We start from the raw sequence: 12,192 nt of genomic DNA, 5'->3' as shown, positions 1-12,192 counted from the left end.
ACAAATATTTACTAAGTGGGTAGGATAAACAAATTACTCTGGAGTTAGAGACACTCACAGCTCAGGATGGGAGGTATACCACACAAAGAGTTGTGGTTTCTTGTCCCTGCCAAACATGTTTCACACTCCTGGGTGTTGGGCAGTCTCGCCGACTAGCCAATTGGAAGGACCTCTAATACAGAGCTATCCATGCCTGGGGATACTACAGGCTCTCAGGGAAGGTCCCAAGGCCACAGTAAGTGTAGATGGTTCTGGAGAGCTTCCAGGAGAAAATGTGATTCTTTGTGCTGGGAGGAAGCTAGATTAGAAGGTACATGGCTGCCCCATTGCAGCTCAATGGGTCTGTGCACCAAGAGGAGGGATGCTAATATCAGATTGATGCCCAGGCCCTGGGACTTCCTGTGCAGAGGGCCTTAACAGAGCTTTGAGGGAAGCCACAGGCTCCCTGGAAATTGGGGGCTATATGGGGAGGAGTTAAGAACAACTCCAATTGGGATCCCTGGGTGGCGCAACGGTTTAGAGCCTGCCTTTGGCCCAGGGTGTGATCCTGGAGACTGGGGATCAAATCCCACATCGGGCTCCCGGTGCATGGAGCCTGCTTCTCCCTCTGCCTATGTCTCTGCCTTTCTCTCTCTCTCTCTCTCTCTCTATCATAAATAAATAAAAAAATTAAAAAAAAAAGAACCACTCCAATTTAGCAGAACAGATTAAATACATTCCAGTTCCAAAGACGTGGTATTATGGACTCTATCCTTTAAAAAAAATTATTTATTCATTTATTCTTGAGAGACACAGACTGAGAGAGGCAGAGACACAGGCAGAGGGAGAAGCAGGCTCCTCGAAGGGAGCCCAATGTGGGACTCAATCCCAGATCCCGGGATCATGACCTGAGCCGAAGGCAGGCGCCCAACCACTGAGCCACCCAGGCATCCCGACTCTATTCTTTTTAATAAGAATTAAACAACCATAACCTTATTAGAAAACTTCTGGACAGTATCTAATAAAGCTGAAAATGCCAACCCTTTGAACAGACAATTCCACTGGTTTGGTTATATACCAAAAGACAGGAATACAAATATTCATGGCAGCACTATTGGTAATAACCCCAAATTGAAGACAACCCAAGTGTCCATCAACAACAGAATGAATAAAGAAACCATACTGTATTCATACAATGGCCTCTCCTATAGCAATGACAAAGAACAACCTCCACCGAATGCATGCAACAACGTGGATGATTCTCACAGACAATATTGAGCAAAAGAACCCCTGCCCCCAAATAGTATAAACTGTATTGTATATTCTAGTACCTGTCTTGGTAAACATATGTATGCATTTCTCTTGAGTATATATTGAGGAATGAAATTACTGGAACATAGCTGTGGCAGCTTTTTAATCTATCACCTTAGCTATGGTGAACTGCATTTTCCAGAATTCCCTTCCGATTACGGTGGGCCACAACAGACATTTTTGCACGAGATTTGGAGAGTGGAAGGAAAGCAGTGGCTGTATTGGTACACTTGCAAAATGTGGGCAGGAGCTTTGTAGCCCATAAACTTTGTTGCTGATCTGCTGGCTCACTTCACTGACATGGGATAACAGTCAGGCCTGCAACTACTCCCCCTTTCCCTGGATCCTCCTTCAACTTCTTGGACTCTTGGGCCAGATAACAGAGGGCACCAGCCTCTACTGCTGGACACCCACATCATCAAGTAGGAACTAACACGAGTTCTAGTTTGTGATTAAAGGTTCCAGCTTATGCTAATGGATTCCAGTTTGTCCTTTCTCTCGCCTACGTTATATCCCTCTTTCCTTCCCAGTGGCCTGACCTGTGGGCTTTAAACTCCAGGATCAGTTGTAAAACCATAGTCTTACAGAGACCATTTAACAGTTACCCAAAGTCAAATTCCTGTAACAAATTCTTTTTGCTTCTCCAATAAAACCCTAACTGATACAACAGCATAGGCATATATTTCATTTTATATGAAACTGACAGGGATGCCTGGGTGGTTCAGCAGTTTGGTGCCTGTCTTTGGCCCAGGGCATGACCCTGCAGACCCAGGATCAAGTCCTGTGTTGGGCTCCCTGCATGGAGCCTGCTTCTCTCTCTGCCTATGTCTGCCTCTCTGTGTCTCTCATGAATAAATAAATAAAAACTTTTTTAAAAACCTGACAAACTGTTCTCTGAAATGGTTGTACTCATACTCCATCAGCAGAGTATGAGAGTTCCAGTTGCTCCACATTCTCATCAATACAAAAATCAGCAGTTAGTTTTGTAAAAACATGATACTGTGCAAAACCAAGGCAAGGCAATGGGCCGCCAGTCTTCAGCCTCTGCTCTGAACCTTGAGCCCTTGTGGAGGAAATTTCACAATATCAAGATCACAAATGCACATATTCTTTGTTCTAACAACCCCAGTTCTGGCACTGATCATGCAGATATACTTGCACAGGATACTAAACTATGAATGTTTGAGGTTATTAATTGTTACATTATTGTTATTAAGAAAATAAGGTTAGAAACAGCTTAAATATCCAAAGAGAGGACTGATTAATTAAATTCTGTACAGACAATACAAAATACATGGCTTTAAAAACAGGAAATTTCAATGTTTTGATATGGAAAAATCTTTTATTAGTTGAGGTTCTCTGGAGAAACAGAACTAATGGCAGATGATATGGAGGCACATTATATAGGTGATACAGATAGAGATTTATAAGACATAATTAGCTAATGTGATGAAAGAGGCTGATCTACAGAATTGAGTCAGCAAGTTGGAACCTAGGAGAGTCAAATCCAAAGGCTGGCAGGCTCAAGACACAGGAAGAATTGACATTTCAGTTAGTGTCTGAGACAGAAAAAAAAAGTCAATGTCCCAGTTCAAAGGCCACCAAGAAGAAGAAATTTTCTCTGACTCAGGGAAGAGATATCTTCTTTATTCTATTCATGCCTTCAACTGATTGAATGAGGCCCACTCACATTAGGGAGTGCAATCTGCTTTATTCAGTCTACCTTTTTTTTTTTTTATGATAGTCACAGAGAGACAGAGACAGAGACACAGGCAGAGGGAGAAGCAGGCTCCATGCACCGGGACCCCGATGTGGGACGCGATCCCGGGTCTCCGGCATCGCCCCCTGGGCCAAAGGCAGGCGCCAAACCGCTGCACCACCCAGGGATCCCCTATTCAGTCTACCTTTAAATTTAAATGTTAGGGACGCCTGGGTGGCTGAGCAGTTGAGCATCTGCCTTAGGCCCAGGGCGTGATCCTGGAGTCCCAGGATCGAGTCCCACATCGGGCTTCCTGCACAAAGCCCGCTTCTCCCTCTGCCTATGTCTCTGCCTCTTTCTCTCTGTGCCTCTCATGAATAAATCTCAAAAAAAAAAAAAGTTTAAATGTTAATCTCATCTGAAAACACCCTCACAGAATATTTGACCAAATATCTGGGCACCTTGTGGCCCAATCAAGTTGGCATGTGACCATTACATATCTATAAAAGATCATATTGAGTGGAAATCAAGATAGAGGACAGAGTGGGTAGTATGTGTTCCCTTCATGGTTAAAAAATGGTGAGGAGAGTAACAATAAGGGTGCATATTTGCTTGTATTCACAAAAAGACGTTTTGGCAGAATGCACAAAAACTAAAAGGTTAACCCTATTAGAGGTGTATGGACACCAAAGAGACTTCTTACTTTTCTATGTGCATTAATTAGGTGTGTTTTTCTATGCAAAACATTAAGTTACAAAAAATTTTAAGTGCCACTTTGCATGCCTTCTCCTCTCTTCTAGGCTTGTAAACGCTTGGGGAGGCAAATCATGTTTTATGCTCATCTTTGTGTTTCTGGCATTTAGTACATCGTTGGCACTGATGCACATTTGAAGAATTAATGAATGAATGAACCAGAAGAAAGCAGATTTAGTGTGGGTCAGAAAGGGAAGAGTAGGGTAAGGATCAGAGGGGGAGAAATATGGCAATGGCTATTGGAGTTTGGAAGCTTGGGGAACAAGAGAGATATTTAAAGAAGAGTTATAGGATTATAATGTGTGATATAATTCACTTTCATATTTATTCCCAAGAAACATTCAATAAAATTCTCCATTGTTTTGGGGATTTAATTTGTAGGGTTTCAGATATGATTTTAGATTCAGGCATATCTGGATACTAGGAATAGCTGGGGTCAGCTTTGGAATTCAGGGAAGAGGAGGACTTGGCTCAGCCTCTAGCATGGAGAGAGTCAGCAGTTTCTTGAGAGGGTGATCCCTGCCACCAAACTTGTACTCTGGGACCACTGTGTTTCTGTCAGGCAGAACCATGCCCTAACCCACCTCCTGGTCCCCAAGCCCCTCTACAAACCATTCCTATCAGCTCCACACACAGGAATCTACAGATGTGGTCCATGATGACAGACCCAGAGAACAGAACTCTGGAGACCCAGTGCAGACTACAGCAAGATAACAGTGCTAGAGCTGAGGTCAATATGTGTGAGGGTTGGTGGTTAATTTGGGGAAGGTGAGGGTTGGTGGTTAATGTGGGGAAGGTAGGTCAGGTTAAAGCCAATGTTAACCTGAGACCAGGCTGAGTGCAGAGAAGAAGCTCAGACCAAGGTTAGGAGTAGTCATCAATTTGTATTTTTATTTATTATTTGAGGAACTTAGGTGAACAGAATTTGACTACACATACTCCTTAGTTCATGACATTCTCTCTTGCTTGTCCATAAAGAGCCCACTATGAACACCTGTAAACCCACCACCTGTCCAAGGACTAAAACATTACAAATAACTTGCATGCTTCTTGCATCTCTGCCCTCCGCTTCCTCTCAGAGGTAACCACCCTCCTAGCTTTTACTCTTTTATTACTTTTTCCTCTTTGTGGTATACAGCTTCCAAAATGGATCCCAAGGATCCCTGTCTCCTAGTATTCATACCCACATGTACCACATCCCTTGAATGTGGGCTGGACCTCATGACTTACTTCTAATAAATAGGATACAACAAATGTGATGGATGTCACTTCTCTGATTACATTAGATAAGATTGTAACTGTGATCTTGCTAGCAGACTCCATTAACTCTCTCCTTTGCTGGCTTTGGTGAAGTAAGCTAATATACTTACTGGACAGGACCACATGGGAAGGAAATGAGGGCAGCACCAGCTAACAACCAGTAAGAAACTGAAACCCTCAGTCCAACAGCCTACAAAAAAAACTGAACTCTATCAACAACCACATGAACTTGGAAGTGATTTCTTCCCCAGTCAGGACTTCAGATGAAACCACAGCTCTAGCCAACAGTTTGATGGCAGCCTTAGGGGAAATTCTGAAGCAGAGGACCCAGCCTGGACTCTTGACCCACAGTAAATATGATATAATAAATGTGTGTTAAGACACTAAGTTTGTGGTAATTTCTTATACAGTGATGGATGCTAATACAAGTACTTTTCAATTATTTTCTATTACAGAGACTGTCACTGTGAACATCGCTGTACATGTGTTCCAAAATACAAAACACAAGAACTTAAATTTCCCTTGGAAATGTCTATGTCCAAAAATAGAATCATGGGGTTCCAGAATGTTCTAGTAGTCACTAAATTATCGAGAGTTAGGGTCACTTCATGGCCATAGTGTCTTGGTCATGTTTGAGAGTCAAGCTTGGCTTCAGTTCACAGAGCTAGGGATGAGTCTGTGAGCAGGATAGGGAGTCAAGCAGAGGACAGATTTAGGGGTCAGTCCATGGGCAGAGTTGAGGGTGTGTGGTTACATTTGGGGAGAATCTGAGACCTGGGTCTGGAGTTGGGTTTTGACACTGTGAGGATGGATTTGGGGGTTAGTCTAAGACCAGGGTTAGAAGTTAGGCTGTTCTAGTGCACAAGACCTGACCCATATGATATCATCAGCCTACCAGGCAGTGGCTACCCAGGGCCCAGATGCCCATAAGATGAGCCCTGCTCTGGGCCTACAAGGCTCTTTCACTCAAAGGGAGGAGGTGGTGGCGGAGTGCAGCATAAGAGAGGCAAGAAATCTAGACAGAGAGAGAAGGCAGTCAAGGGAAAGATAGCACAACTCTTTAATGGGGGCCGTGTGATACCATACCTCCCAAGTATTCTCAAAGGTGCCCCACAGGAAGGGAGAGTAATTGGGACAGGTACAGCCCATGTCTTCCCCACTCCTCGCTGAACCCACTCATCCTTTCCTCTCCAGCTGCTGTGTTCCCCAGCCTCCATCTGGGTCCCAGGTGAGTGCCCGAGAGGGGCAAGGGTCTCCCTCAGCTGCCTGGGGCAGCTTCCTGCACAGCCCAGAGCACAGAGAACTAGCCTGGATGGAGACAACGCTGTCCTCAGAGCTGGGCTTGGACCTGTTTCTAGGAGTGTGGACCCAGCGGGAGCACTGCCTCTCAAGGCCCAGAGCAGGGAGCATCAAGATGGAGCCCCTGGGGCTGGGCGCTGCTTTGGGGAGCATGCCAGGTCTCTGCACGTGGCTCCTGGGTTCTGGAAAGCGGTCCATTCTCCTGACTCGGATGTAGTGGAAGAAGGTGGCTCAGCTCCAGGCTCCGCTCTAAAGGCTCCTGCCTCGCTGCCCCACCGCCCACCCCATACGCGCCCCCACCCCAAGGGAGGGACATGTTGGCTCCCAGGGAGGCTCATTGGACCTGCTGGCTCCGCCCGCCCATTCGTCCATCGGTAGGCCAGTGGGTGCGTGGGTGGGTGCTTCGGTGGCGGTGTCTGGGCTCTGGCGGGTACTGGGGTTTCCCGCTCGATCGGCCCGGGCGGTGGCTCGTGGCTGACCGCTCACCGCTGCTTACGCTCTGCCTGCTGGAGCCGCCGCGAGAGGTCGTCGATGCGCACGTTCTTCAGCTGGAGCAAGTGCTCCAAGCGCCTCACCTTCATCTGCAGGACCTGGGTCGTGTGGCACAGAGGTTAAGTCAGCTGCCTGCTGCCCTCTATCCCCACCACCGCAGGCCCTAAGCACCCATTGCCCCACCACTGCCAGCACCTTCCCAGGGCGCCCTCACCTGCACAGTCTCCTGAGAGGCCAACAGCTCCTGCTCTTTTTCGGCGATCTGGAGGACGAAGCTTGGGTCGCCCTGCACTGCCTGGCTATATCCTGGAGGCCGAGGCCCTGGCAACCGGCCCTCCCTGGAGTGGGAAGCTGCTTAGCAGAGGCTTGGACCTTGGGCCCCACTCTCACCCTTCCAAAGTCCCTCGGCCAGGCCCTCCCTCCCCATTCCCCTGAATCCTCCCCCTCCTGGTTCCTGCCTTCCCGGGAACAGCCTGCCCCACCCTTACCTGCCAGTGTTGGGGGATCACCAGGCCTGGTAAGATAGGAACTCCCAGCTTCCTTACCTGAGCTGGCCCCCTCCCTGGGGGTCCAGGGCACCTTCCCCTCCGGCCTTCCGGGACAAACCTGAGACAAGGCAAGTAGAGGAGTTAGCCATGCTAGAGTCCTATTTTCCCAATAGGAAGGTAGGACAGGAAGAAAGCTGCTCCTGAGAGGGAAGAAAAATAAAGGCCACTTTACCCACATCCATGTAGCCAGTGCCATCCTGGGGAGCCAGCTCCTGAAAGAAGCCCCGGGGTGTACTGTGAGATCGGGCTCGCTCATCCCCAAGGAATCCCATATCTCTTCCATGGTCTCCAAGGCCAGGCTCCCTCTGTCAGACTCCCTTCTCCCACACTTAGCAAGGTGGGGCTTCCTGCCGCCTGGGAAGCTTCCGCAAAGCAGTGGGAGATGTTTGAGCAGGGTGGCACCTGTAAGGAGCTGGTGCCCTGCTTCCTGCGCCTCTGGCGTTCCTCCAGGCGCTGCCTCAGCGGAATCAGTACTAGCTCCACCACGCCCGGCGCGCATTGAGCGATCTTGCGCATCACATCCTCTGGTACCGAGAAGTTCAGTTTGTTCAGCACTTTCCTGGAGGATAGACACAGGGATGGCAGACTGGGTCCTCGGGGAATTAAGTGAGGGACGTGATGGAGGAGGAAGTGGTGCGGCTGGGGCGAGGGGTGGGGGGTAAGCCGGGTTCTCAGGTATCCCATTTCCTTATCTCCTCCCCCAGTAAAAGAGTCCCTTGATTTCGTTATCAGATTCTGTCTGCGTTATGTCACCAACAGAATCCCAGCCTGGGCTCTGGGACTCCGTTGGAGACCTTAGAAGATGTGTGTGGGGGTGGGGGTGTTGGGGCAGCCCTGCCTGGGATCCGGGGGTAGGGGATGGAGATTCCGGTAGTGCACCAGGTATTCTGCTACCTGTTTAGGTGACCCCAGTTGCTGAGCTTCTGTTGGAGAGAGTTGGCAGGGACATAATTGTGCATCTCCACCATCTTGGGGAAGTAAAACTTGATGACTTCTGCAACCAGGACTGAGGAAATGCGAGCAGACAGAGAAAGTGGTGGTGGTGGGGGGGAGAAGGAGTAGGGAGAAGATGTGCACGGAATGGGAGAATCAGGGGTTGCAAAGTGGTAGGACCAAGCAGAGAGGTAGAGATGTGGAAAGGGAAAAGATGACAGGGAGGGAGGGGTGTTGAAGGAGAGGGAAAAGTGTTCAAGAAAGCAAGATCAGAAATCAGCAATCAGCCTCCAGTATTCCCCAGAGGAGTGGCATCCCACCCCCATTAACTCAGGCACATGAAAAGGTCACAGGTCCTCTAGTAGAGAATGAGTCTCAAGGACAGCCCATCAGGAGCCTGGGTTCCACCCTAGTCATTTACACGGATACTCCTGCATACACAGGTACACACACACACACACACACACACGCAAACTCCAACCCTAAAGTACCAGGAAAGAGTCACAGATTCACACAAGCAGACACATGTGATAAGATCCCCCTATAGAGATGCATATAGGACAAAGTGTGTAGACATACAGGACACACACATGCCCATATATACACAAGTCCACATAAGGCACACACGCACACACAACACAGAGACACACAAACACATACACACACATTTTTTTCCATCACTCAAGTTCCAAGAGATAGTCACGAACATACACAAGCACAATAAGTCACACAGGGACCAATAAATGCATACAGAGATGCATACTCTGTCTTTAAAATCTCAGGAGAGAGTCTCAGATACAGAGACTCCTAACAATCACAAAGAAACACACATGTACACAAGACGTCCTACATGCATTCAGGACAGAATCATCAATAAACAAATGAATATACACATGCTCAGACTTCCACAAGACAGATATAAGGAATGCAGCAATGAGGGATGCCTGTTTGGCTCAGTGGTTGAGCATCTGCCTTAGGCTCAGGGTGTGATCCTGGGGTCGTGGGATGGAGTCCTGCATCAGGTTCCCTGCAGGGAGCCTGCTTCTCCCTCTGCCTATGTCTCCGCCTCTCTCTGTGTCTCTCATGAAAAAATAAATAAAATCTTTTAAAAAATACAGCAATGAACAAGAACACACAGAGAAATGGACAAAAACATACACAGACACACATCTTAGTCATTAAAGTCTCAGGAGTCACAGACTCACACAAACACACCACACATGCATAAAGGATAGAACAAGGGGACATACATATGGACACATGCACACTCACATTTCCATAGAGATAGAAACACACACACAGACACTTCTACAACTGAAGTTCTAAGAGATAGACACCCCCCAACAAACACACATACCCCCCCCACAAAAGCACAAAGAGACATATGCATACAGACCCCTTACACATATACACACAGAACAGAACGTGTCAACAAACATGGACACAAGGGATACACACAGGAGCGCACACACACTGAGGTGCACACCTCCATCACTGAAATCCCTGGAGAGATTTCGCTTGGGCCGGGACAGAGGTATGTTGTCTACCCACAGGTACAGCTGGTGCAACGCCTCCTCGTCCACGCTGCCCGCCATTGGCACCGTCGGCAAGGCCAGGCTGTTCTAGCCGTGCAGCGTCCAGCCTCAACCTCAGATCCCTCAGGCTCCTCTTCTCTTGCCACTGAGGGCGACGAGACCTGCCTCCACCCCTCTAATCCGGAGACTCTCCTCCCAGCTGGGAGCAGCCATATTGTTTTCTGAAACCATGGCAACTATCCTTGACTAGGCAGGGAGCAGGGATTTCTGGGAGTTGTAGTTCTCTCCCTCTCCTTACTCTCGGGCCCCAGCTTTGAAAGGCGATTAGGTGGCCTTGTCTTCCCAGCATCTGCGCCCACTTCACCTGATCAGCCATTGGCCCACTCAGGAACCTGCCAAAGCCAACCAGACCCTCAGAATCCCTGCATCAGCCTCCCCAGGGCTGGGATTTCCCCTTCTGGATCCTTTAGTGATCAGTCCCAAGTGAAGGCAGTATCCCAATGTTTATCAGCTTTATCTGGCCATCCACTGTTAATCATCTGCTGCTTCCCATCTGGATTGTGTGATAGGCTGTGTGACAGTGCCTCCCTGCTGGGTCCCTCCTCAGAGCTCTGTGCTACTAAGGCCACCACCACTACTACCCTTCCCAGCAGTGTCCTGGTAGGGCTTTTAATATGAGACTCAGACTCCCAGGTTCAAGGCCAGTGCCTAGGGCAGGTTATTTAACTCTTTAACCCTATTTCCTCTTTGGTGAAGTGGGAATGGTTCTCACGTATTTGTCCCAATGGGGTAATAGGGAGGAAATGGGAAAGGTGTTTACAGAAGATCTGCATTTGTATGGGGACTGGGGGGATGGGAGTTGGCCACAGGTGTAAAAGCTGTAAGAGCTCCTGTAGACACTTTCACAACCCCCATCTCCTTTCAAAGAGCTATTCTTCCAAGGATTAAATGGATTTCAGTAGCCAAATCCACTTCAAAAGAGCACGAATTGTAGCAGGGTTAGGGATGTGGGTCCTTCCTTAATGAAGGGATACAGTAGCAGCCAATGAGCCAGAGAAGAAAGCTTGCTTCTCCACCAAAGGCTACCAATGTGGCTTTGGGTACAATCCTGGATCTTTCTGTGCCTGTTTTCTCATGGTTTTACTTCCCTCAAAGGGGATGTATGAGCATCTGAAGTGCTTAGCACAGCGCTTGGCACACAGCAAGGGCCCCATTTACATCAGTTGGTGCTACCATTAATGAGATGACCTCAGTTCCAGCAGAAGAGGAGACAAATGGAAATAATTTGCCTTGTTGGTATTTGAAGTAAGGGGCTGGGTTGAACAGGAGAAAGGCTACTGCTCCCCCCTTACTCCAGAGCAGGCCAGGGGGTAGGCTGGGCTTCCTTTTGACTTTCCAGTTTCCTCCTCCACAACTCAAATGGGGGTGGGGGATGATGATAAGGGGGAACCCAACTACTTTTTGCTGTCACTCAGTTTTACTGTCTTCAAGGTCTACAGGGGAAGCCTGAGCACCAGAAGTGTGGAAGGCCAAGTGTGGAATTGGCACTCTACTTTGTTTTAAAGTCATACATGGTGGCCTTGCCTTTCTAGAAGAGATCACACCCAGCGCAGGCAGGGGACAAAAGATGAACTAGACAGTCTACAACCCCCCAACATTCCAGGGTGGAGAGAGGAAGAACTGAAAGGAAGTGGTAGGGAGGGAAAGGCAGCAGTGACATGCCAGCCTTAGCGGAGCTGGGAAAACCGGTTTGGGGCCTGGAGCTGCCCGGCGGCCTCAAGCCCAGGCCCTCCCCCGGCTGGAACTGCTGGGGCCTATAGGCCTCAGTGAGGGAGGGGCTGAGCCATGAAAGGAGAAAAGGGGTAGGATCAGCAGAGACACCAGTCTTCACCTTTGGACTGGGGTGCCCCCAGCCTTTTTCGGGGTGCAATCTGTCCCAGGAATTTTATCTTCCTCCTGCCACTGTCCCCAGGATAGCCACCAGGCTCGGAGATGCCAATCACCAAAAGGTCTAAAGGGTTCCCTCTTAAGGCATCAAAGATAAACCAAGGGATGCCCTGTATGTTCCTCCAGACTCCAACCTGGACCACAGAAGTTGCCCCAACACCCCTTTTGCTCTGCCTTCTGACTCCAATCCTGCAAGGATCTTCTTGGGCTTGATAGGCCTGGTTGCCGGTGTAATTTGGCCCAAGAGGGATTGTTGGCTCCCTCCCTCCTCTCCTACCCGACTGACCCCCAGCTTCTTTCTAACCCCAAAACAGTGCAAGGCCTGGCCTTCCTCAAACCCAAGCCAGTGTGAATATGTCACCTGCCTCCCCAAGCCTAGACAGTATTTAGATATGGAGGTGGCCCCTCACCCCAGTCAGGGCCTCAGCTGTGGCTA

At 48.7% G+C, this 12,192-nt stretch overlaps 1 protein-coding gene across 4 annotated transcripts; it reads right to left on the bottom strand.

The window, feature by feature from the left end:
* Window positions 1-6,038: 6,038 nt before the first annotated feature.
* Window positions 6,039-12,145, bottom strand: SPEF1 (sperm flagellar 1). Of its 4 annotated transcripts, none has more exons than XM_077872361.1 (8): window positions 9,761-12,145; window positions 8,236-8,347; window positions 7,744-7,900; window positions 7,514-7,553; window positions 7,339-7,399; window positions 7,008-7,131; window positions 6,788-6,891; window positions 6,039-6,503 (listed from the first exon to the last, which is right to left on the bottom strand). In XM_077872361.1, the coding sequence occupies exons 1-8, from the start codon at window positions 9,867-9,869 to the stop codon at window positions 6,179-6,181; spliced, it is 1,032 nt and encodes a 343-aa protein (XP_077728487.1). In that variant the 5' UTR covers window positions 9,870-12,145; the 3' UTR covers window positions 6,039-6,178. The 4 variants fall into 4 exon arrangements, with proteins under 4 accessions (XP_077728487.1, XP_077728488.1, XP_077728490.1 ...); XM_077872362.1 differs by having other exon boundaries at window positions 6,039-6,507; window positions 6,798-6,891; XM_077872364.1 differs by having other exon boundaries at window positions 6,255-6,507.
* Window positions 12,146-12,192: the final 47 nt, after the last annotated feature.

The sequence above is a fragment of the Canis aureus genome, chromosome 26, assembly GCF_053574225.1.
Source record: "Canis aureus isolate CA01 chromosome 26, VMU_Caureus_v.1.0, whole genome shotgun sequence".
Taxonomy (NCBI): Eukaryota; Metazoa; Chordata; class Mammalia; order Carnivora; family Canidae; genus Canis; species Canis aureus.
Note: the sequence above shows the minus strand (reverse complement) of the source record. Positions and strands in the feature narration are given on the sequence as shown.